The following is a 26,365-nucleotide window of genomic DNA, read 5'->3' as shown; positions in this document are numbered from 1 at the left end:
TCAAACTGAGTTTTTGAACCATATTCATAAAATATTAACTAGGTGGAGACTTTATCAACTAATGAATTGTTAGGTTGCTAAATCTTATTTACTTTCACCTTTATTATTCAAAATTCCCAATAAATTAAACCCACCAGACAGAAGAGGCATAGGTGAAAGGCTAAGGGAATAAGCTAAATAAGAGAAATGGTGTCTTGAATCAGGAAAGCTGTTTGGTCTAGTCTGGCCTGAAATCCTCCTCTCTGGAAACCTGGCTCAAAGACAGTTGGACCCTAGATATCCAACTATCGATAACCTGTTGGGTGAGAAGGAAGAGATACCATTTAAGGAAATTAATGAGAAATGTCACTAAAACACAAATTCTGATATTTTACAGATCAGAAAATATTTCTGGGGTAAAATCCAATGGAAAATACTAGTATGCCCCTTCTTTCAAAGATACTTAAAGGAGATTCCCTATCTTTGGATATAATCTATTTCTTGGGACCTAGGACTTTTGATGAAGTTTTGTGTCTAGCCACGGTGCAATATTTATTGATTTATTTGACTGTTTTAGTAAATTTTAGTGTATCTGTATCTTTCAGAAAACAGTTTTAATCCTACTGTAAAATTCTCGTTTTGGAAAATGTGAGATGCTGTAAAGGTGCAGCTTCTTAACCCAGGCTTTGTGGACATCTGAGGAGTTCCAGGATGACTGTTGGGTTTCTGGGATCTCCTGGAAGTGTGTTCAAAGTCAGCTGTGTGCACGTGCACCTCTGGCTCGTGGGAGACAGAACTTCTCACGGTCTCCAAGAGGACCCCAAACTGTTCAGAACCATGATAGTAAGGAATGCTTGTTAAATATTCAGCTATTCATTTAATTGTTAAAACATACAGGCATGCCTGAGCTATGTTGAGGGTTTGGTTCCAGACCACAGCAATAAAGTATCGTAATAAAGTGAGTATCAAGGTAAAGCAAGTTGTCATCTTTTTGCTGTTGAAGGGTCTTGCCTTCAATTTGTAAAAAGTGCAACATCTGTGAACTTCCGTAAAGCAAAGCAGAATAAAATGAGGTGTGCCTCTATGTTTACAAAAGGATGAGGCGCACTTTATTTAGCAGCTATGTTCATAATACATACAAAATATATTGCCAGTGGTCTCCCCCGTCCCCCTTATCTTGATGGTACTTTTATTTGTACTTTGCTGAAATCACAAAAGTACATATCTTTACAATCTGTCTGTGATAGCTTTTCTGTAAGTAGGGCTTATAATCCCTCTCTTCTGTTAAAATGAGGTAATGCAGCCTGACTTATTTAAAATAAGAATGCTAATCCTATATTTATTTGGGCTTTACTTTTCTTTTTTGAGGTGGTATATAAAATAGAACTTTTGAACCTTATCCTAACGTCCTCTGATCTCCTCATTTTACCAAAAGAGAGGTTTAGTCCAGTGGGAGTGAGGGTCACGTGGTGAAAAGAACAGAGCCGGGCCGGTCTCCACCTGTCCCATCTCGGTCCTCAACACAGTCCGCTTTTAGAATATGTTTGATGCTCAAGGACATATATCGAAAAGTTCCTTTTTTTTTTTTTTAATCTTTTCTGACTTCTAGAATGTCAAGTTGGAACACTAGCTAGTGTAACACGTAAATAAAAATCTGCTTTTTTCACTGGATTGATAAAAATCACTGTTTCATAACTATCTAAATGATTGAGGTATAAATTGTTCCTGTTTGGGAACTTCTTTGAAAAGCAAATAATCTTTATGATATCTAGGGAGAAAACCTTGATGCCCCTTTAAAAGTACATGAGGCTTTTAGAAATCTTCTTTCCACAATTACTGAAACAACCAAATCTGAGCTTTCATATTTGGGGGAGAAGATTATTTCAAAAGGCAAAGGAGCCCTTCCTTCACTTTGGGAAATGGGTGGAATGTGAGGATTTGGTTGAAGGATGTTGAAGAACCCACCCCATGCCTCCCCACAGCCTGCAGAGTCCTGCCTTACAGGGGCCAGCTCGGGTCACCCTGTGTCCCCTCCATCCACCCTTCTGCTCTCCACCCAGCCAAAGGCTATCTATATCCATGCTTTCCCAACAGACTGCAGGTTCCTACCTAGTAGCTTGGAGATTTCAGCCACTAGAGGGACCCAGATTTATGTAAGAATTAGAGATAGAGATGTCATTCCCCTTTGACCTTCCTTTTCGGAGTTTTGATTTGTCCTCATTTAAAAGACATAATTAGTTCATTCCTCCAGCCTGCAAACTATCCAAGGCTTAAATCTGATATAAATACTAATCAGTGCTTTTCAGCCCTATCTGAAATCGGTGTGGTACCAGTGATTTTCTGAAATACAGGGACATTTTTAAAGGGGAAGAAAAAAACGTACAGATTAGGGGCACGTGGTTTGCCTGTCCCATATTTGACTTCAGACCTGACTGCTGTGAGCCTATTGAACTAGTTTTCATCAGTCAGGTCTGTCAGATCAGTGCCACTGAAACAACCATCTCAGGCCACTATTCCTTGCTGAAAAAGTGTGGGCTGTGGCAAGAGGGGTGGACATTTTCCTGGGCGGCCTGGCAAGCACACATCATGGTGGCACTGGCCAGGCCATGGGGTTAATAGGCGAACACAGTGCCACTCACTGGTTTCTCAGCCTCAGACTAAGCAGATGTCCAGGCTCTCAACATCACAGCCCTGCAAATAGCACTTGGACTTGGCAGATGTTAAAAGCGCTGACAGTTGTTTGAATTGCATAGGCAGTAATTTATGTCATGTGTAGGACCAGACATTTCACTCCTCGGCCCTCTGCAGTGCACGGCGGTCTGCGGTGAGTCAGGAGGGTCGTGAGATTGCAGGAGGAGAGAATGCATTTGGAAAGGTCGTTTACCCTCCACAGCTTGTTGAACACCAAGTAGGAAATCGAAAGGGACAGGAATAATACATTAAAGTTTCAGTGCGTGTTATTCTTTAGTTATCCATCATTTGCACTCTGTAGGTAGGGTTGGGTCCAAGTACCATGTGGGCTCAATTGAAGCACAGTTTCTTCCATATTATTTTGATTACTCTGTAGTCTTTGGAAGTCCCTGATAATGACCCTGCCCACACATCCAGAAGCAAGATTTCAGTCTCTTGGAATGGAGGAATTCTTTGAAGGGCATTCAGGGGGATGGGGGGAGGAACATTATAATAAAGCAGAATACTATGCTGTTCCTGAACCCTTAGGGCAACATGTGTCTGGTCAGCTAATGCACTAATGTAGTAAAACAAGCCTGGGTTGGAACCACATCTCCTGCCTCACTAACACACAGTGTGACCACCATCAACTAAATCCTTGGCCTGTGTGTGCCTTGTTCCTTGTCTGTCAGATTGGAAATCACAATATTCAGTTTGTTGACTAGGTTGCTGTGCAGATCTGCAGAGTATATGGGGGACTCTAAAGTGATCAAAGATTCCACAATTTGTTTTTTTCTAAGTCAGTTTTTCATTCCCCAAGTCAGCCACCAGGAAAACTAAATGATTATAATAAACCCAACACATAAGGCTGAATTTTTTATTTTTTTAATTCTCTCAAATTATTTGGAATCCAATCTGATTAAAAAGGTAGCTAGCTAACATGCGTAACTACTGGTCCATGTGAAAGGCAAAGAGACAGAGCTGGTTCTAAGACTGGTTTGCAAGGAAAATAACAGTGAGATGACTGTTTATCTCCAAGAGATGATGAATTAGAAATACCTCTTCATTTAGGGATAAAAGTACTAGCATGCTTATTTTTTGAAAATTTCATTTATAGGTACTTTGAAACCTTTGAAAGCTCTACTACTGTGGCATGCAAATACTAATTGTATCTTTTACTGATTTAATTTTTTTAGTTTTTTTCTTATCAAAATAAAGATGACTCATTCAGAATAATTGGAGAAAAGATAAATCTTAGTTATTTAGACTGAAATTCAAATGAAAATGGTTTTTTTTTTTAAATTTAGAACTTGTTTTCAAGTTCATGAACTAGCCCTTATAGCATGTAGAGTACTGTCAAGCATCATAGATTATAGAATTTAGGGCTAAATGAATCCTTGAGCTAAATGAGGCCTGTCTTAGTAGGATTCTGACTCCACTTTCCAATGTGTGGGGTTTTTTTTCCCCATAACTAAGCAATTCTGACACCAGTTGGGTGTCCTACAATTTAACTCAATTCTGACACTGTCTACCTGGTGATAGCATCAGAGCCTACAGGTTAAAGACTCAGTCCTACAAAACTGCCTCCCGCCCCCACTTCAGATGCCCATCGAAAGTCCACCCCTTACTTCTGACCAGCTGGCTATAAATCAGGGGTTCTAACAATCCTCTCCTTGGGTTCAATTAATTTGCTAGAGTGGCTCTGAAAACTCAGAAAAGCACTTTACTTACTAGATCACTGGTTTATCGTAAAAGGAATAGTGTACATCAGAAGGAGCACAGAGCTTCCATACCCTCTCCAAGTGGACCACTCTCCCGAAGTCCCCATGTTCCACCAACCTGAGAGCTGTCTGAACCCTGCCATTTTGGGCCTTTATAGAGGCTTCATTATACATGATTGAGTTCAGTTGCCAAGGACCAATGATTTAATCCATCTGCAGCCTCTTTCCCCTCCCGAGAGGTCAGTGTGTGGAGCTGAAAGCTCCAACCCTCTAATCACATGTTTGGTTTTCCTGGCACCAGCCCCCATCCTTAGGTGCTTCCCAAAAGTCACTGTATTAATATAATAAAAGACACTTTTATGGCTCTCATCACTTAGGAAATTCCAGGAGTTTTATGATTTTGTGCCAGAAATCAGGACAAAGATCAATAATATATTGCTTATTGAAATCACAGTATCACAGATAGATGAGGCGACATTATACCTATTTTATAGAATGGTCATTTGAGGTCCTATTTGTAGTCACATAGCAGAAGGGGGAAGGAAGGCAAAGGGTAAGGGGGGAGGGGAGCAGGGGGATGAGGGGAAGGAAGGGAAGAGAAGGAATAGAAAGATATTGGGGAGAGGATACGTCCAGAGTCAGAAGCTCCTGCCCCCTTTAGGGGGTTCTTTTCTTCATGGCTTCCTTTTGATTTGACTGAATGGACAAGTGTACGGTGTAATTATGTATATATTTGTAGATATAAATGGATTCTTGTTTACGTACTGTAAATTTGTTTTTATTTTCTTCACAAAAGTTTATTATGGAGTATCATATATCTCATCCCATCTCCAGTTCAAATATTTCATACAATCAGGAAACTTAGTCAAAGGGCCCTGGGGGACCATCCAGTCCAGTTCCTAACATGATGAATAAGGGAAGGAGACAGGCTACTTGACTGGAGTTAACAGCCGAACTAGAGCTGATGTGCTGCTTAAAAATACACTGTTTATGGACATGCATTAATGACATTTCAAAGACCAGGCCCGTCAGGCTCAGCAAAAAGGCAATGGTCTAATAATTCCCCCCCCCCCCAATTTTTAAATTATTTGAGCATCAGTTCAAATGAATTTAATGATCACCACTATTTTGCCTTTTATCTTTACCTTGTTTATCCAATTTAAATGCCTAAGACTTCTTCCTTCATTATAGTAAATAGTTGAAACAGCCTCATGTTCATGAAAATAACCTTTCACAGATTGTAGCATCCAAGCCGCTTTATATCAAGTCACACCACAATTGAACTAAAGTAGGTTAGGTGAAAATGTCAGTTAATTAGATTCTTTTTTTGTGTATAGCTTTCCCCTGAGGAAAGTTGGGGTGATCATTTTTAAAATGGGTTTGTGATTACAATACAGAGAAGAGTTTCTGTATTAAGACGATAGATTAGAAAAACCAAGTTCATTTGGAAGAAAAGAACAGGGCTTAGAATGCAGGAAGAGAAATCACCTTAAACGTCACCTTTTACCTGTAATGGAAACGTATGATATTAAGAGATGGTCGTTGTTTCATAGCTTTAAGTTTTTAAACCCACTTCTGCTTTGTTTTCTGCAAATAAAGTTATTATCCAGCCTTAGTCATTAAATGTTATGTCATCCAGCGACCAGAAGGGGTAACTAGCTGACATTCTTTTTCTCTGGGGACTGGCTACTTTTTATCTGCATGTTCTCAGCCCAAGGACAAGGGAAAATCACAGCTCTTCTTTGGTGGAATGATGAGGCGTCTTTTATCTGACAAGTCAGATTTCAGCTTTGCATTTCAATCAGCTTTAAAATCTTTGGGACTCCTATATTATTTTCCCAGATATACTTTCTTTGGAATAAATGAAATTCAAAAAGAATAAAATTAGGTTCCTCTGGTCAGTTAGTGGACAAAGACTTCTAACTTACCTAAATTATGATTCTGTTACAAGTAAGAGTTTGGTACTGAACTCTTTGGTTGGTATGTGTTCCCCTTAGATTAGCACTGCTGAAGAAGAGTGGAGAGGAAGATTGGAAAAACAGACTTACCAGAAAGCAGGAGTATGGCAAAGCGTCTGTCACGAGCAGCCTGCCTGTACAAGACGTGGAACAGTCACTCAAGAAGAAGGTAATGTTTTCCATGTTAGGAAAAAGCATTTGAACTAACATCACGCTTGGAAGTGCATCAAATCGTCAAGCATGCGTAACTTCACTAATCACTGCTCTGTGAAGCCTTAGCACTTTCCTGCCGTTTGTGTGCACACTTAACATCTGTCTCACAGCAGCTTACATTGATCAAAAGGTAAAAATCTGGACATGTTCTATAACTGGGAACAGTACCACCTACATCAATATCAGCAAGCAAGTTCCTAAATTGTGAAGTGTGTACTTTTACTTAGGTTTAAAACCTTGTTAAATGAAGTCTGATTTTATAATGTATTAAACCCTTTATAATGAAAACTGTTAATTGACCTAACAGTTTATAAGTTGCATATAAAGGATGGACTTAAATGTCCTTTGGTGATGTTTCACAATGAGCAGGTATGCTTTTTATTGAGAATACATAGGAAAATATGTTACAAGTTTACATAAAATGTAGTAACACGTTATCAATACTGGCAAGGATTTCATATGCAAAAGTATTGATGAGTTGTTCAACTACTAATGTAATGATGACCAGCTTTTGACTAGTTAGTGCACACTTTCAAAGCAGATGGTGACTTTCCTGCTGCTTGGCCCTTTGCAAATGTGCTTGCTGGCTGGAAGCAAGGCGTACCTGTGACACATCCACTAGACGACTTTCAGGACCAGAAGTCTTCAAACAGAAAAGAAAAAAAAAAACAAACAAAAAACTTTCTGCCAGATGATCACCTGGACCCCTGCTAGTTCTAAAACGAGCATTTGTGAAAGAGAGAAATTATGAATGTGACCTTGATGCTTTAAGAAACTTACGCAAAAAGGAAGTGTGCACATAGAGCTGTGAGGCGGGCATTCTGACACCATTTTACCTAGTAGTTCTGTGTCTCCTAGGTTGCATTGGAACAGTGATTTGAATTCTCTCTTTTGAGACATACATGATAGTAAAGATAATGACTAAAAAACACTTAATTCTCGACCATTAGTAAATTTCTCAAGTATAATAACCTATGAGTTTTGGATTTGTATATGTGTGAAATTTGGATTGTAAGGATGAGATCCTGAAGTGAAAGCAAACTGGGTCCCTCAAATAATTTATCCCTAATGCCCACAAACATTATTTAAAAAGGTCTTAAAATCATTGGTTGAAAAATAACTTTAACATTTACCTCTTGTTGGTCATTTTGGAAGATGCAAAAAAGCCTTAGGAGCTGGCAGTCCCATGTGGCCAGGTGAAAATTAAAGCTTCAAAGCACAAAGTTTGGTAGATTCCACATGAATAGTGGAATGAGATAAGTGCTGTACCTGCTTAGAAGAGAGAGGTCACCTGAGGCTGTGAAAACCAGAGGCTGTCAGTACAGGATGAGATCTGAACTGCCGGAACACTTGGCTAAGGTTTTTAGAAGGCAAGAAATGTAAGAAGGTGACTGCACTTGCCCCTGGGATGGAAACTCCAGTTAGCGGAAGCTCTGGAGCTCTCAGCGTGACCGGGTCTTGAGTATGAAGTGATGTCTCCGGGTTAATGGAAGCTGCAGATTCTGCAGCAGGAGTGAACTCACCCTTCCACTCCTCGGTGACCTAGTTCACTTTGGCCTGAGACAATCAGCTCTTTGAAGTTAAAATAAGCCTACCTATTTTAGGCTTGTACAGCAGACATTGGGGCATCTCAAGTTCTGTTGAGGTCAAGTGGTTTTCACATGGCCTCGGATAAGCCCTTGGCTTGATTTCTTTCCACGGGCCAGCAATATATTTCAGTTACACCTTCACTGTGCTCAGATGTGAGGTGCCTTAAACCTGATCTGTCTTAAGACGGTCCCGAAACAGTTGAGGAGGGCTTCAGAAATCACCACTGCTCACTGGGTGTGTGAGTGCTGCCCTGGAGAGAGAAGGACAGTCATGACATGGGATGCGTGCAGGTAGGATCTTGCCGCATGGCCTCTGTCTAGACTTACTGATGTAGAGCTGCTCAGGAGCAAACACCAGAACCTTCCGTCTTTTCCACCGTGGTGGAAAGGAGCTGGTTTTACAGTCAGATTGTCACTTCCTGCACACTTTCTGAATTCATCAAACAGTGTCTATTTGTGGTTACCAAGCATTTTACAGTTGGTCCTTCTCAAGCTTTTGTGTGTGGTAAGCCCAGTCCCATGAGTTGCAGCCTGTGGGAATGCAGAGGAGGCAGGAAGTAGGGAGGGGACTCTGTGAATCACTTCCATTGCCCCTATGACACTCCTTGCTGGCCAATAAAAATATAACATGAGCCACATAAGTAATTTTAGGTTGTCTAGTAACCACATTAAAAATGTAAACATTGCCTTGGAAATCTATAACTGTTCTGTTTCTGTCAAAGGGTTTGTCCCCAAACAAAACAAATTTGTAGTGCTCTAATCAGCATTTCGTTGGGGGTCCTATGGTAAGAAAATATTCTTTTGGCCCATGAAGAGATTTGGGGAACTAAGTTAGAGTTTTCTTTTCCCTGCTGCAAGATCAGTCATGCCTCGGAGAGTATGTAACTTAACAGCGGTTCCTTGCTTTCCAAGTGTATCCCTAATATCAAGATTGATGAATTGGGGCCTAAAAGCACTAATCATTCATCTAGTTGACTCTGTGACAAATGGTTTGGGTTCTTTTTCTCTCCTCTCTTTTTTTCTCTCCCTTCCACCCTTCTTTTCTTCTCTTTCTTCTGTTCTTGGCTTAGACTAGGGCAGTGCTAACCTGACTTAAACATTTTTGCTTTTGTAGCATACATAATTCGTTCTAAAGACGGTACAGCCATTTGGTTTGTAGATTTGGCCTGGTCCACACCGTGTGGAATGTGTGTATTTGAGCACGATCTATGGACAGTTTCCTACAGAGTAACTCATTCCATCAAAAGAGTGAGAGAAATGAAATGAAGCGAAGTTTTAAAGACGTGGTTTGGCAGGGGTATCTTTGTCACAACTCAGTTGCAGTTATTTATTTTCACCAAACAATTATTTTAAATTCCAACCCCATTTTGGCATATTTGACAGTAAGGCATAGACAGTGAATCCTGTACTCTTTTGTTAAGATAATCACCCACAATATCAGACTTTTCCAGGAAATAAAAACCCTCTATAGAGTTTGCTGTTACAACCTGTGTATTTCTGAGACACAGGTTAAGATTTTATATGTACTGTGCTTCCATAGGATCAGGTCAGTGAATCAAGCTAAGATCTATGAGGTTCCAAAAATAAGTCCTTGAAAATTCAAGGACGGTAAACCTGCCACATTGGAATCTGCATGTTCTAATTGCCTGCTGTCACTGAAATTCCAATTCACGATTTAGGGGAATGAAGTCAATGCAAAGAGCAAGGGCAGGAAGAAGAGAGAGGCTCAGATTAAAGGTCATCGTTCTGCTGATGGGTATGAGTGCACTTGGCCTTCATGCCCCCTGCTGTACGAGCATGTGCATGCTTCTAACTGAACCCAGGCACAGACACTGGGAAATGAGTGTGACACCCAACTCCACCCTGCTCTTCTGATACTCTGCAATGTTACCTATTTGTTTTAACCTGTAGGAAGAAGGAGGATTTACAGATGATAGTGCCATTTCTAATCTGCTTTGGGTAAGCCTGACTCTAACATAGGTATCCTCTAGATTATAGCCAGTTACGCCCACCATGTGTAATTCTCATCAGCGATGGTTCCCTTTGGACCCTCTCCCTGCTTTTTGGTTTTTCTTTGTTTTTTGTTTTTCTGTTTTTATCCTGGGAAAAGATGCCACCTTTATCCAGAGTGGAGAGCTATCCTGTTTCCTGAAATTTTTTTAAAATCATATAATGAAAAATTTTTTTTAATTTTAAAGAAGATATTTTACCGTAAATGTTAAAATTGTTGATGAAAGCCATGGTTCCCCTTTCTGTAACTGAATATCTTCTATAAATTGCAGTAATCTTGCCATTAATTCATTTAATTACTACACAAAGCTGACCCGGGGGTATTTACTGTGCTTGTGTGGATTTATTTCAGCATTCTAAAAAAATAAAACAATAGGAAGGACTCTTTTGAAAGGATACCTGAAATTGCAATGAGTAAATTAACCTTCTATTAGAGAGATCATTGTTTTTGTCTCTCCCCTTCCCCCTCCCGCTCTGATAAATCTTCTCTTTTCACCTCTAATCCTCTTGCTTTGCTCTATAGGAACCTGTATATGCTTCTACTTATTCTCCTGCTATACCTGCTGCCCATAAATACCTGTCCTTTGTATCTATTAATCAGGTGAGGAAAAGCCTACACATATTAAGCCTCATTGCAATTTCTGAACAGTAGGAAAGAACTTGTTTCATTTGGGAAAGTAACTCTTTTGCTGCATTTCAGTGTGTGAGTGTGTGTGAGTGTGTGTGTGTGTGTTTAATCAGTTCTTCATATATTTAGAGTCAGTCACACACATCACCTCATTGGCTCAGACTTTCAAGTAGACCTGATGATATTAATTGACCTCATAGTCATGAAACCAGTTGAAGAAGAAAGTTTTCCCTTTCAGTCTCCAAGCTTTACATCCAAAATCGAGCCAGGAGCCCAAGAAACACAGCAGAGGGTTCCTTGCTCCAGCTCAGCAGTGATGCCATCTTGCTTAGCTTGATAAATGAGGAGGGTGCAGTGGAGACAGTGTGAGGTGTGGAAGGGACAGGGAGGAAGATACAGGAAGGAAGAGGCCAGTGTGACATGAGCTGCTTGCAGTGACTCTACTGAAATGAGAAGCCACAGGCCTCCTGCCCCCAACTCTCCATCCCCATCCTCACTTTACCCCATCTGGGGAGACATGGGCCCCAGAGGGAAGACATGGCCTGGGCTTAGGGATGCTGTTGGTGCGTAATATGCGACAGTTTTTAAAGCTAAAAATATCAGTGATTGTTTTCTGTTCTCTTTGGAATGTCCCTGGTGTCAGAACAATGGAAAGCAGCAGCATCCACTTTGCCACAAACCTCAGGTTCTTCTCTCTCTCCATCTATGGAACATTGTCTAGTCACTTCCCTCTCAGGGCATCTGTCTCCTCACCAGGACTGGGATTTCATGACCTCTGAAGTGGCCTCTCGTAAAATTTTCATGACTGTACCGTCCCTTTAGGACTCCTAGGAACAAAACAGGTCTTTGAATTTGAGGCACAGCATTTCAAATAAGAAATTGACAGAGTGCTGCCAAAGAGAGGTCTTGGGGTCCTTCTGTCTTCATCTTGCATCTTCAACAAATGGAAACTCCCCATTTCTACTCCTGAAGGTGGACTTTTTTTCCCTCACTCTCCTTGGTGTTTTCCCTCTGAAGTTAGGAATGCTGGTCTGTGAGAGCCCAGCTCCACACAGCCAGGCAGTGTCCACACAAAACTGGCTGGAATCTGGAGCAAACTTGCTATGCCATCACTAAGGGGGGACATCAGTTGTTTCTTCCAAATAAGTCAACTTTCAAAGATACATTATTGAACTCCTTAAATAATATATATATAAAGTTATCACTGAACCCATGGTCACATAGACTTTCTTCTATGTTCTACAATTTTTGTAGTCTTGTGTTTTACATTTTAGGTCTATGTTCTGTTTTCAGTTAATTTTTGAAGGGTGTAAGGTCTGTATCTAGATTTTTTTTTTTTTAATGAATATGTCCTGTTTTTCCATTTGTCGAAAAGACTGTCTTTCCTCCACTGTATTGCCTTTGCTCCTTTGTCCAAGATTAGTTGAGTATATCTGTGTGGGTGTATTTCTGGGCTCCCTATTCTGTTCTGTTGATCTATTTGTCTATTTTTTTCATGAATACCCACACTGTCGTGATTACTATAGCTTCATAGTAAGTCTTAAAGTCAGGTAGTGTCAGTCCTCCAATTTTGTTCTTCTTCAGTATTGCGTTGGCTATTGTGGATTTTTCGCTTCTCCATATAAATTTTAGAATAAGTTTATCAATATCCACAAATCAACTGCTGGGAATTTGACTGAGATTGCATCAAATCTATAGATTAAGTTAGAAAGAACTGATACCTTCACAATATTGCATCTTCCTATCCATGAACACGGAACATCTCTCCAGATATTTTTTAAGTTTTAAAAAATATATTTACCAGGGGCAGTCTATGTTTTATCATTTCAAAGTTAACATGTCTTCAAACTTCTGTATTTTTACAGAATATATAAATTTCATTTATATTTTATATTAAATATAAAATATTTATTTGGGAAGCACTAGCTTGTCTGTTCCCAGAGGTCAGGGGAGTCCTTTCCTCCAACAGTCCTGGTGTCAGTATTCGGTAATGCAGAGGCTCAGAGAAGAAAATAGAGCATTTAAAGAGCACACAAGCTCTGTCTAAATGGATTAGTTGTCTCATTTTCAAGCTGCAACACAGTTTCTTCTTCCTCACATTTTTCAGAGCTGTACCCAATGTAAGATTTCCCTTAATTCCCCTCCTTTCATTTTAGGAGCTGGTAGTTGATGACAAGACCAGATTATGATCACTTTGAGGTCTATGTCCCATTTGAGATCTTTGCTTGTTTTGTTCAGGCCACTTGAAGCTACGTGCATTGATGGTAGACTAAACTCAGTTAAGGCGAGGGTAAAGCTAAATTTCTTTAACAGTGTGCAGAATTCTAAATGGTGATAGCATTTTTGAAAACTGAGAGGTACTTGATTGTCACTTTGCCTTATTTCTATTACTTAACATGTGCCTTTATCATTTCTCTCTGTAATTTAGTTTAACTAGTTGTGAATAAGATAAAAATTTTCAAGCTAGATCACAATATTTTCTATCTACAAAGCTCTTCAGTTGTGGGAGAATTTTACCCTTGAGTCTGCACCAATCCTGATAATACAGGTTAGTTCTGCTCTCCTTTGTATCACCTCCCTGTGTCAGAAACATTTAGTAAAATCTGCACTATGATTTCTCAGTCTAGTTAACCTGTGAGCAATATGGGGGTTAAGAGCACTGCACCCTCCCCCCACGGTGCGGTAAAAAGTCTGCATATACCTACTAATAGCCTACTGTTGACCAGAAGCCTTATGGATAAAATAAACACTCATTTAACACAAATTTTGTATGTTAAATGTATTCTTACAATAAAGTAAATGAGAGAGAAGAAAATATTATGAAGAAAATCCTAAGGAAGAGAAAATACATTTGCAGTATTTATTGAAAAAAATCCACATATAAGTGGACCCACGCAGTTCAAACCCATGTTGTTCAAGGGTCAACAATGTGGCAACCTGAAAACACTTGCAGATTGATCCTCTGCCGTTTTAAGCTGTGTTCTGCCAAGTCTCTGACCATCCTTACGACCCTCCTCTCTTTCCAGTTGTTTCACTGCCTTACACACACACACACACACACACACACACACACACTTTCCCGCCCCTCTCCTCTCCATACCATGTTCATAGAATCTGTAGTTGAAAGAGTTGAAGGACAGATAGGATAGGGCTCTATTTATATTCTGACAACTATCTCTTACCATTGCAGTCAATACTAAACATCATCGGCTAAAACTAGATAAACCTGGAGAACGGCACTAGGCTACTACAATATGTATTATGTCTTCTAAACGAGGACAGGAAAACGTTGAAGGGATAAACAGAGCAGCAATGACGTTTTAAACTAAAAAAAAAGAAAAGTAAATGGACAAAGATGTCTATCTTACTTGTTTTCAAATTTTGAGTTCTATAATTTAATAGCAACTTGGGATATATTTTTATTAGATTCTCTAGCGAACAAACAAGCTATATATTCCTTACCCTCATTATAGAGCCATGTAAAGTGAGGTAGCAGGAATTCATGGGCCCCAAAGTTAAGATGAAACTTCTACAGAAAGAAAAACTTTTATGTATAATGTTATTATTTAGAGGGGATTTTAAAAAATGCACCTTCTTACCATAGGTCTGGCAAACTATTGGAAGCCTTAAAATCTAAAACAGCTGTATCATTGCAGGATTCGGATCTGTCACATTCTCCCAGAAGCTCTAGAGGAATCCTAGAGCTTTGGAAAATGGAACTGCTGATTCGGGGAGACCATTTCTCTGAGTCAGTGACCACACCCACTCCCACACCCAGGACTTTGCAGACGTGTTACTGAGTTCACTACAGAACCAGGGATGTCTGGATCCCTGGAGAAGCAAACTTTCTTGGCATTTTATAATGTTTTCTCAAAATATTTTAAGCCAAGTACCATATTAATTTGATTAAATTTCACTCCTGAAACTCCATTTTGAAAGAAAACTTATTTATTTATTTTTTTTTTTATGAATTTTGATGAGGTCTTCCTGGCAAGTCAACCTCATAGTTTATTTAATAAGGGCATATGATTCAGAAAGTTACTTGTATATAACCTCCTCATCCCATCACATTAGAGATTAGTTTTCAGCCTGTGATTTCGGGGCGGCTGGGTGGGGAGACCACAAACATTCAATCTATAGCATGCTCCCTAACCACAATACAGTGATCAAGATGAGGAAATGTAATATTGATACAATGTTTAATCCACAGTTATATTTCAATTGTCAATCCCCCAGCCCTCCAATAACGTACCTTTTAGCCCCACTCCCACTCCACTAGGATCTGAGCAGGATCATGCATTGCATTTAGTTGCCATGTCTCTTTAGGAAAAGGTTTTTAACGTAATTTAAATGACCAAGGAACTCAGAACCAGTTCTGGCTATGATTGCTCCATAAAAAAATTCTGTAAAATCAAAGTTCATAAACTAGATGACAGAATGGTCCATATCCATGGCTTAAGCCAACTTTTACCAGTGCAGACATGGTATTAATACACTGCTGAAAAGGAAAGAAAAATGCCTCCCCTCTATTACCCTCTGTCATTCGAAGGCCCTAAGGAGAAGACCTGTGCCCATCTCTTCTATCATCCTCAATGAATCCGGAAGTTACTTCCTATTGGTCAGTTAAGGGAAGCTAATCTGCCATAGTGAATAGAGTCGTGGAGGAAGAATCAACCGCCCTAGGACATATTCCCCCTCAGGACTCTCCTGGTCCCCCCACTGGGTCAGTGGAAGGCCTGACCATCCCTTTGACCTGTGTTGACTTCTTTTTCAAGGAAAAATTCCTATGAGGGAAGAGGAGGTGGGAACACTGCCAGAAATAATTAAGAAGAGTTCAACTATAGTTTGAAAGCAAATGCCTTAGCAGAAATGGCATCCTCAGTCTAAGAAGATCCTGAGATGAAAGCAAAAGCACAAACCCAGGAAGGAGGCCGCTGCCATCTTTAGAGTCCCTTCCCTGCCCCTCTCCCCTGATTCTCACCCTGACCCATGCCCCTCACCCCAGAGGGGTTTTATGGTGAAAGGGGAGTTAGAGTGAGGGAGCAGGGAAAACCAACTCTGTCCTGCCAACATTTGAGGACCTCCCTCCTGCTGTCATCATCCACATTGTTTCTCTTGGCCATGCTCCTTCTTCTGTGCTGGCCCGGAGGGCCTTGAGCCCTGTCCTCTGCTTCCTTCTGGCTCCTCATCCTCTTACCTCAGCCCCGTCACGCTAGTCCAGTTCTGCCCTGGTCGCTCTCGAGTCCACTCCAGCTTCTTCCTCTTAAGCCAAAGGAGTGACACCAATGGTTTAGAAAGTGAAGAGGGAGGGATTTCCAGAACCCCAATTAGAAACTTTTGAAAGCGTTTTTTAGGTAGAAATGTTATTACATAGGTAAGTTATATCTAGAACACAGTTCATCCTCAGTGTCAGATATATTATGACCTAAAATTCACATCCAGGCACCTGTACCTAACTTCTCATATAACATAGTTGCTCTGGGAAAAAGCGCGTCGAGTTCCAGAAAACCTCATGGAACACCTTATTCCTAACTGGCATTCCTACTTTAGAGCTGATTATGTTCCTTGTGAATTTAGTGGATAAGATTTTCTAGATTGATTGTGGTCTTTGTGATGCATACTATATATTTCCTCATCAACTTAATTTAACCAGACAGGTAAAACAGAGCAACTTTAAAACACTGTAAAGTTCATTGCATGAAGGCAGTCTATTTTCGTTTATTTTTACAAAGTGTCATTCTGGTGTTCCAGTGTTCCAAATAAATAAGTGGGGAAAAAAAGCCTACTAAGTTTTCATTTTAGCCTTCAGTACTCTTGATGTTGACCTCTAACTCAAGCTGCAAATAAGGAAGCCAAACCTATTTCAGGTAGAACAGTTATGGCCAGTTTGGGACAATGTAGTACTCTTTTTTGCCTTTTTTTCAGCTCATGAAATGCCGCAAGCTAAAATTCACAACTGTCTCATTTCCCTCTTGTATTTTCTCCTTTGTACCTGTTAAAAACAGCGGGTTACAGAAAGTCGAGAGAGCCAAATGACTATCGAAGAGAGGAAGCACCTCATCACTGTGAGAGAGGAAGCCTGGAAGACAAAAGGCAAAGGAGCAGCTAATGACTCCACCCAGTTTACGGTGGCCGGGAGAATGGTGAAGAAAGGTCAGAGGGTGCAAGTGTTCATGGGTGTGTGTGTGTGTCTACACGTGTACACATGTGCATGCATGCTCCATCACCCATGGAGGGTAGCATAGGACATCTCGGTTAAAACAATCAAGCCATGGTCTTTTTTCATTTTTGATCTCATTGAAGTTGTGTGAATGGTTTTTAGGTAATTTTGTGTGAATTAGTTTTTGGGTAATTTTGTGTGAATTAGTTTTTTGAGATATTCCTATTAAAATTTGTTATACACAACATCATCTTCAGTGTAAGAAGCATAATTCAATTAGTCACATTTCAAAACTTAGCCATTTGGAAATTGAACACAGGTTTCAAAAGCAATTGCAAATCTTCTAACAAATCTTAGGCCTTTCCCATAATTGCTTTTAAATTATTTCCATTTCCAAAAAAAAAAAAAATTATTTCCATTTTCTTGCCATCTGGCAATCAGTTAACCCAAATTAGCCTTTCTCAGGGAAGAAGGAGTGTATCTCTTTTCCTTTGTAGGCTAATTCCTAGGTCTCTTTCCATCAAACCAGAGTCTCTGGCTTACAAAGCCTGATTTCTGGGTATTTTTTAAATAGTGTTTATAAGATATATCCAATTACAAGGAAGTGAGATTTCCCTGCAGATGGTCATTTCTCTGCAGCTGAGCTCTTGGAACTAATTTGAAGTCTGTATCCAAAGATTTATGAAATTGAGGAAGCGTGTGGTTAGTAAAGTCACCAGAGAGCTTGGAGCCTCCATATCCTGTAGGAAATGGTTAAAATGTGGGGTCTCTTTGTCACCTCTATACACATACCTTCATTTTCTAAGCTATTATTTAAATGCAAATGTCCTAGCCTGGTGATAAATGTTTTTACCTTCACTCAGGTTTAACTCATCATCAGCTTTATAGGTTTATCTTTCCCTTTTCTCAAAACCTTTCAGGATCCTCACTCACAAATAATGCCTGCCTCATTGGAACTTCATACTACATCTTTGCAGAAGGAAGGGAAGGAGGGAAAACCCCTGAACTGTGATTAACTCATATCTTGGTGGAAGAATCCTCCCTAACAAATTCTTAACTAAGCTTGGAATTGTCTAAAGATAACAGCAGATAATGTACTCTCGCAGAATGAGGTAGCATTTGAGTGTTTTCTTCCCCAAATCACAGAACTGTATAATCATGTTAAACTCCTTTAACCTGAGCTCCATCTCTGTGTTAACCGCACATCCTTAAAACCCACAGTAGTGAAGAACTCAAGCTGAGCACTTGAACCAGAGCTCAGATCTCCCAACCTCTAGCCTGGACTTTTATCCTGATGACTTTTTATTTTGGTGTCTTTTTCCTCTTCCATCTTAAAAGTCAAAATTTATTTGTAAGTGGGCCCTTGCTACCAAATCCCAGGGGCCTCATCCACAGCAATGTCAGAGGAAGGAGATTTGCTCTCGTGCAGGTTTGGAAAGCAAGGTCCAAGAAGTTCCTGTCCCATAGTGGATGAGTTTGCGCTCACATTTTCCTGAATAAATCAGGGATCTTTCTTTAACAGGTGCTATATGGCTTACTCAGGACATAATTTTCTTATACTTTTCATCTAATGAAAAAACTACCCTATTTTTCTAGTATTGGTTACCATGTACTGGGTTATGTGTTTCGGTTGAGTCGTGAGCTCCTTTTGATTTGTGGTAATATGGCATCCAGGGTACACTCACCACAAAATAAAATAGCTCCTTACACTACAGCCACGGCGTCTTCCCATCTCATCTGGTTACAATGGCACATCTCGCAGCTGCAAGTTACTGCATATCAAGGAATTGCCAAGAGGCATGCTTACCCTGCTTTTCATTCTCTCACCCCAGAAAACTCTGCTGCCCCCTAGCCTCATTAGGACTTTTCTCCCTTTTTGACATTTCTAGAGTCTCTGTAACAATTAGTACTCCACAAGGTTTTGATGGTATTCTAGTATTCTCCTGGAAGAAAAGTACTCCTTTGAATAAGAACGATGTGAAAATGATCCCGAAGAGAGTGGGAGACTGGTTATTGCATGTAGAATTCATTGGAAAGAGGTCTGGGGAGTGCTTTGTTTTGTTTTAACATTATGTAATTTTTTAAATCCATATGCCCTCCCCCGTTGCAGAAAAATCTTAGTCTCTAGCTGGGAAAGAGATGGCCCATCTCCAAGAGCTCCCCTGCGTGCTGCTGCGTTAATGGGCAGCAGGGGGCGTCCTGACAGTATAGAGAATGGGGTTTCCTGGTTGCCTTCTGAGTTAGGTCTGTTTATTAGCTACAGAGTTAATGATCTCTGTGCTAGTAAACCTTTCCATGTCTCTCGTGCATCCTTTTAGTAGGCAACGATTTATTGTCCCAGCCTGTGATACCAAATTTTACCTTTCTGTATTATTTTTCAAGGAAGTTTACTTTCTCACTGATAGAAACCCTTTGCAGGTCTGGTAACTGAAATACATTTTTTTAATTTTAGTGACATCATCAAGCACATATACATACATATTGAGATGTACTTCTACAATATCACTTAAAACTTAAGCTTTAAACCATATTTCAGTATTTTTCCTTTAAATTTTCATGCTATAATAATACGTCCTTTTCCAGTTCACAGGAAGAAGAAGAGCTTGTGATACTGAGTGACATCTTCTCCTGCTGTTGTTCCTTGAGTGGTGCTTAAAAGGGCAATGCCATCTAAGGATTTCATATTTGTTACAAATGAATGCAGAGAACATTAGCATCTCATTTTGTTCTTTGTAAATGCACTAATGACTTCCCATTCTAATCTCTTCTACTTAGGTTAGGAAAAAATATTCATCTTTGATTTAATTAACGTTTCTTGTTCCAACAGGTAGATACCTTCTTTATGCTGGAATTCCTTTCTTTCCCTTTTATATGTCCCTTACCATTCTCCTTTTAAAGATTCCACACTCTGCTTCTTGATAAATTATTTGTGAAAGCATATGGCTGGTTCCCAGCTATACCTGAAATGAATACACCCTTTACCAATCACAAATCAATTTAAACCTATACTCTTCTGTGTTTTTCTTCTAAAAGGTTACCACTTGTTGGATTATTGCTCAATAGAACCACACTCCTCTGAGGGATGTGCCCAAGGGCCAGACTGTCCCTCCCTCACCTCAGCCTGGAGGAAAACTCCATTGCTCGGGGCTACTTGCCAGCCAGTGTGACACAGACCATCCTCCATTTCCTCTATGGGAGACAGTGCAACTAAACTTTCTCATCAACTATGTTCACCACCCCAAAGGCCTACAGAACTCACAACTCCATTTGTTCAAGTATATTCTGATTGTCTGTTGTACTCTCGTATTCCATTTACACGTTAGGGACATCTTTTTCCCTCATGTCCTCATTGTTCATTTTGGAAGGGCAGCTTATCAGCTACTACAGTCCTTAGAAACTATCAAATTCTACCTACATTTGCACTTGTCCTCCATAGTCACGGTACCTGCCAAATGTACGTGTGTGTGTGCATGCATGCGTGTGTATAAATTCTGTAACATCCACACAAAGGCTAAGAGAGATCCAGCAGTGTCCGGGGGAATTTCCAGAAATGATCCTCAGATACTAAATAGCTCCCTTGTTTGTTCTGCAGGTTTGGCATCACCCACTGCCATAACCCCAGTGGCGTCCCCTATTTGCAGTAAAACAAGGGGCACAACGCCAGTTTCCAAACCCCTGGAAGGTGAGTCCCCAAGGTGCCCCATATGCCAGTGGCTTTACGATCGGAAGAGTTCTTCATGGCACTCTCTCATTGCTGGTTTCTATTTGCCTAGATATCGAAGCCAGACCAGACATGCAGTTAGAATCGGACCTGAAGTTGGATAGGCTGGAAACCTTTCTAAGAAGGCTGAATAATAAAGGTACATGCCAGAAGCTAGAGGGAAGCTTTGGTTTATATGCTTATAGCACAGCGAGATTCGTATTTCATCGCGTGGCTAAGGAAACCTGAAAAGAACCTGATCCTCTCTCAAGATCCCTAAATTCCAATTGTAATTAATGGCTTTTCTCCTCAGCTAAATTGTGCCCTTTCTATGGCACTGCACCCATTCATACTGTAAGCATCATCTTTGTTGTTATCTTTTAAAAAATGAAGTTATTGGTCAAGTCTGCTTGTATTACCAAGCTCTCATTTTCTTGATAATGTACCAAATTTGGGATATCCAATAACATTTGTTCCTAAATCTAACTCCTTGAGATGTCATCCAATCAGGATCATGATTTAATTTTGCTTTTAACACTGAAAGCAGATTTTTACACAAAACCAGCATGATCTTGGGCCTGATGAACTTTAAATTGCACATGTCAATTTCCAATAAAGTAGCAGCTGATATTATATCTTATAATCAATCACAAATGGTTACTAAAAGAGAATTCCGGTAAATTAAATATTTCCATACAAAAGTCAATGAAGTATACAAAATAAAATAATAATATGCAACAACAGCCTTATCTCTTAATAAAAATTTCCAGGACTTGAAACTCATCAAATACTAAGCTTTGGGAGTCCCTGTGATTGGCAGTGGTCCCTAATAGGTTGGAAATAATATAAATAACCCCTTTAATCCACAAATATAAAAATGCAATAGAATAACCTGGCAAAGCAAGGAATGCATACAGTTCAGTTTATTCCATACTATATGTAGCAGTGATCTAGCCCAGGGGTCTAATCCACCTGTTTTTGTATAGTTGTATTGGAATATGATCATACCCATTTGTTAAGGTATTGCCCATAGTCGCTTTTGCACTACAGCAACAGAGCTGAGCAGTTAAAACAGGCCATCTAGTCTCCATTCCAAAGTCTAAAATATTTAGTACATGGCCCTTTGTAGAAAAGGATTTTGCCAACCCTTGACTAGAATGAGGCTGAGGCTAGTTCTGCCTCCAGTAGCAAAAGGAGCAAGTCCAGATACGCTGAGTGGGCTTGCATGCAGCAAGGCCAGCCTCCCTCTCTCCTACCACATCATGGTGCAAGCTTTGTTCGGATAGGAAGTCCTCTCCTGAGAAGTCAAGGAAAGCCTAGGAAGCATCCACAGGGCCCTGGATGTCACTATTATGTTTTCTCCACTCCTGGAACTCAGTGGGGGAAATAATTTTTAAGATATTGTGAGGTTCAGTTGGTGTCATGTTTATACACAAATTTATGTTATTTATTTGCTTATTTGTTGACAGTTGGTGGGATGCAAGAAACGGTACTCACCGTCACTGGCAAATCTGTTAAGGAGGTGATGAAGTTAGACGATGATGAAACCTTTGCCAAATTTTACCGCAGTGTGGACTGTACCATGCCGAGGAGCCCTGTGGAGCTGGACGAAGACTTCGATGTGATTTTCGATCCTTATGCCCCCAAGTGAGTTATTGCCACTTCTGTCTTTCACCCACTGAGAACAGATTCTTTCATCGGCCTCCACCCAGTACCTGGATGAGGATCTTCTCCCTCACTGTGTTATCTCCTGGGATAGAACTTCATTACAGCCAAATAACTACAGTAGTGCCCCCTTATCCATGGCGTGTAAGTTTGACGACCCCCCCAGTGGATGCCTGAAACCGTGGGTAGTACCGAGCCCTATATATATAATGTTTTTTTCCTATGCATACATACCTTTACATTTAAAGGAAGTACTTTATGGCTTCTCTCTGGCATATGCAAATTGCCAGCATCACTACCCTTGAACTTTGGGGCCATTATGAAGTAAAATAAAGGTTACTAGGACACAAGCACTGTGGTCCCATGACAGTCACTCTGATAACCAAGACAGCTAGTGACAAGCAGGCGGGAGCATATGCAATGTGGAGACACTAGACAAAGGGATGATTCAGATCCCAGGCAGGACAGAACTGGACAGCAGGAAATTCCATCACACTACTCCGAACAGTGAACAACTTAAAACTTATGAATTGATTATTTCTGGAATTTTTCATTTAATATTTTTGAGCCATGGTTGACCACAGGTAACTGAAACCATGGACAGTGAAACTGTGGATTGGGGGGACTACTGTATTCTCTGAGCCACACGCACAGTGCTGAGGGGTAGATAAAACATGTGTGCCCCACAACAGATGTGCATTCAGACAGAAAGTCTTGCATACACAGCATGGGCCACAGACGTTAGCCCTGTTCCTAAAAATGTCACTGGATTTTTCACGTAACTCCAACAATGTTTTGCAGATTTTTTAGACAACCATCATTTAGCAGAGATGTCTATACCTCCCTTTTATTTGACATTTGAATCCTTACTCGTGACTTTGAGAAATATTTGGATCTCATGGGTTCAGATTAATACAACTAACCAGAAAAACAATAAAACATGTCACTTATCTTACTGTAATTTATAAAATCAGTAGATCTGAGGGATTTCTCAGTGATGTTCAAGGGTCTCTCTTGATACAGTAACATGACTAAACCACTTAAGAAAAACGATTATTGTATTAAGATTCCTTCAGTTGCAAGTGGCAGAAAGAAATCCAAGTCAAAATGACATTAGCAAAAAAAAAGGTATGGGTTATTTACAGTTTCAATCATTGAAAAGTATAGGCATGAACTCAGGGCCTGCAGGCTCATCAGAATGTGGTCTCGCTCTTGCCTGTTTTCCTTTGGGCTGGCTTTACTCTCAGTCAGGCTGTCACCAGGTGGTGTCACCAGGTGGTGAGAGACAACTACCCCTCTGGATTTTTAGCTACCTACTTAGCCACTCCAGCACAGGCAACTTCTCTCTCCAGTAGTTCCAGCAGAAGTTCCAGGCTTGATTTTCTTGGGCCTGAGTTCATCCGTAGAGCAATCACTGTGGACAAGGGGATGAAAGATGCTGATTGGCCAGAGCTGATCTCTGGATCCCCTCCTGAACCAGAGTGGGGGACAGGGAGTGGAGTGAGGTGGGTCCCCCAAAGTTAAGCAGCTGTTACCAGACGCAAGGAGAATACTCTGCTGGATAGGCCAAACCCACAGCTATTGACCACATTTATCTATTTCCTACAAATTTATCAGTTACAGTCTCTTCCAGGAGTCTGTGTAGTTATCATAAATTGCTCCTAAAGACATTCTGATACATACATTCCTTGCATGTTTCAATGGGTTTAGTTTTGGGTCTGTTTTTTTTTTTTTTTTTAATTTGGTACTTTAAAAAAGTAAACAATTTGCATTTTCCATGTTTAAATAATATTTTGGGTATTTGTATATATGGTTATTTAACCATTTCTTAATCTTTTCCTAACCCAAATGTCATTGTTTAAATCATTATATGTAATTTAAATATATGTATGTTTACACACACACACACACACACACACACACACACACACATACACACACAGAGGGCAATGTTATATATAAAAAAGACTTTCAGGCACAGAGACCTGTACAGTAGGAAGTTGCCAGCAGCAGCTGGAATCTGTGGGGAAATCATGTTACTGGGTTTGCCCACCTCCCCACGCCTGGTCTTCTGCCCTAGAGAATTATGTGAATGTGTGGCGGTTAGAGTTGGTTTTCTGAGCCTATTTTATTTCAATACATTCTTCAAAATAGTGGTTTCAGAGACTGCAGTGGGTTGACAGGAGGCTAGTTATGGGGGTAGTTGGTGAAGGAACTGAAAAATTATTATGTAAAGAGAAGGTTTCCTCTGGAGGGAATGGGATAAAAGAGAAGCAATGGCTGGCTATAAATTCTTGAAGAACTTCCAGCGACAGAAGAAGTGGACGTGTGTATTATTCCAACAGGAGAGTTAGGATGGGTGTGTGGGTGTGATAAGGTTAAGGAAGAACTTCCTACCCTTCAGAGTTCCTTGTAGTGGGATGAGCTGCCCGTTAGGCAGAGATCACGGGGTTGGGTGAGTGGGGGCTTCTGGGATTGGCTGGGCTCTTGAACTAAATGACTCTCTCCTTGAATTTCCCTTCCATCCCCAATATTCTGTGACTCCATGTCAGGGGAGTGGTGATCTGGAGGAAGAGTCATAAAATTTATAATGAAATTGGGAAATAAAATTGTGGAGCCCGTTGCTTCAGGTCAGAGACCTGCAAATACACCAGGAGTGGGTGATATTGCAGACCGAGGATGCAACTCTGCTTTGCTCCTCAGGTTGACGTCTTCGGTGGCTGAACACAAGCGTGCAGTTAGGCCCAAGCGCCGGGTGCAGGCTTCCAAAAACCCCCTGAAAATGCTGGCAGCGAGAGAAGATCTCCTTCAGGAATATACTGAGCAGAGACTAAACGTGGCCTTCATGGAGTCAAAGCGAATGAAAGTAGAAAAGAGTGAGTGTTTTTGCAACCACCACCCTGCTCGTGTGCATGGGAGCTGATGATGCGGTGATTTTAACCATCTCCTTTTTCTGCCTTGCAATGGTCAATAACGGGGCTCATAAGACACTCATTAAATAAAAATGAGTAAGTTTGCACACACATGTACCCACCTGCAGGAAATCTGCCTGGAATTTAAAGGCTTTTCACAAAAATTCCTAATAGCATTGAGCATCTTTTCACTTGGTGAATTAAAATTATTCTGTTTTGCTGCATTTTCTCTCAAGCGATGGGAGAAGGATGTTTCTGGGCTTTATAATTCAACCCGTTTTCATCTCTGTAGGGCCCAAACGCAATAACTCTCCGATTAATCTTATTCAAGAGGAAATCATTTGATTTCTCATGGGAAAATGTCCCAAATCACTGCTTTGCCTAATCTTAGATTTTTTTTTTTTATTAATTAATGCGTAAACCAGTGCTTTGCAAATTGTTTTTGATGGGACCCTCGGGCTCCTGGTACATGGGATGTGGGTGGGTGAGTGGGGGAACTTTGGGTGGGGGCAATGAAAGGAGAGAGAGGAGACAGGCTCCAGGCTCTCTGTCTCACTTTAGACTAAGCTGTTCTGCTTTTATCTGCCCAGTAAGGAGGGGTTTCATAGTTATGAACCAGTGGTTTCCTTGGTAGAGATAATTGCATGCATAATCATGGTGTTTTGAATATTCTTCCTATAATTTTTATTTTACTGTAGCACTCATAAACCTATTTCTTAAAATTTTCCTTAGAAATATAGTAGGTACATAAAGTGGTTGAGTCTTTTCTATGTAGCTGGTTTACTAAGAAAGTATATTTCCAACTCACTGTGCCATATGAATTGTTAAGGTGTGTTATATTTCTTCAGTATTAGAAACTTATCCTAGCAAAATACTTTTCTGAATTTCTCCCCAGCATACACATTTTTTAAAAACAATGAGTTGGAGAAATAAAGGTTTGTTGACATAAGTTTTAGATACTTTACCTCCACTTTTGGGGGAGCGCAGAGGATGGCTTTGGGGTGATTGAAATATACATTTGTTGGTTCACACTGAAAACTCAGCATCTTGTAATTACAGTCTTAAGTCTGAGAGCAAAGGATGCCAGGAAATCAGCTACTTGTTCATATTGCCTCCAGAAAAAGATTAGAACAAAACCATCCCTTATGGAATGCCTGCTT

General features: G+C 40.3%; 1 protein-coding gene across 18 annotated transcripts in view; it reads left to right on the top strand.

Moving 5' to 3' along the window:
* Positions 1 to 26,365, top strand: part of SVIL (supervillin) — a 221,944-nt gene that overhangs the window by 169,190 nt on the left and 26,389 nt on the right. For 11 of the 18 annotated variants that reach the window (XM_074324735.1, XM_074324729.1, XM_074324733.1 and 8 more), the window contains 8 exons: positions 6,368 to 6,497; positions 10,042 to 10,089; positions 10,664 to 10,741; positions 16,774 to 16,921; positions 20,521 to 20,610; positions 20,702 to 20,788; positions 22,098 to 22,275; positions 24,997 to 25,169. In XM_074324735.1, the coding sequence (XP_074180836.1) occupies positions 6,368 to 6,497; positions 10,042 to 10,089; positions 10,664 to 10,741; positions 16,774 to 16,921; positions 20,521 to 20,610; positions 20,702 to 20,788; positions 22,098 to 22,275; positions 24,997 to 25,169 (932 nt within the window). The remainder of the gene's footprint in view (positions 1 to 6,367; positions 6,498 to 10,041; positions 10,090 to 10,663; positions 10,742 to 16,773; positions 16,922 to 20,520; positions 20,611 to 20,701; positions 20,789 to 22,097; positions 22,276 to 24,996; positions 25,170 to 26,365) is intronic. The other 7 variants (XM_074324741.1, XM_074324740.1, XM_074324736.1 and 4 more) reach the window with 2 other exon arrangements.

Source organism: Rhinolophus sinicus, linkage group LG02 (genome assembly GCF_036562045.2).
Source record: "Rhinolophus sinicus isolate RSC01 linkage group LG02, ASM3656204v1, whole genome shotgun sequence".
Lineage (NCBI taxonomy): Eukaryota > Metazoa > Chordata > Mammalia > Chiroptera > Rhinolophidae > Rhinolophus > Rhinolophus sinicus.
The sequence above is the reverse complement of the archived record's forward strand: the minus strand, read 5'-3'. Positions and strand labels throughout refer to the sequence as shown.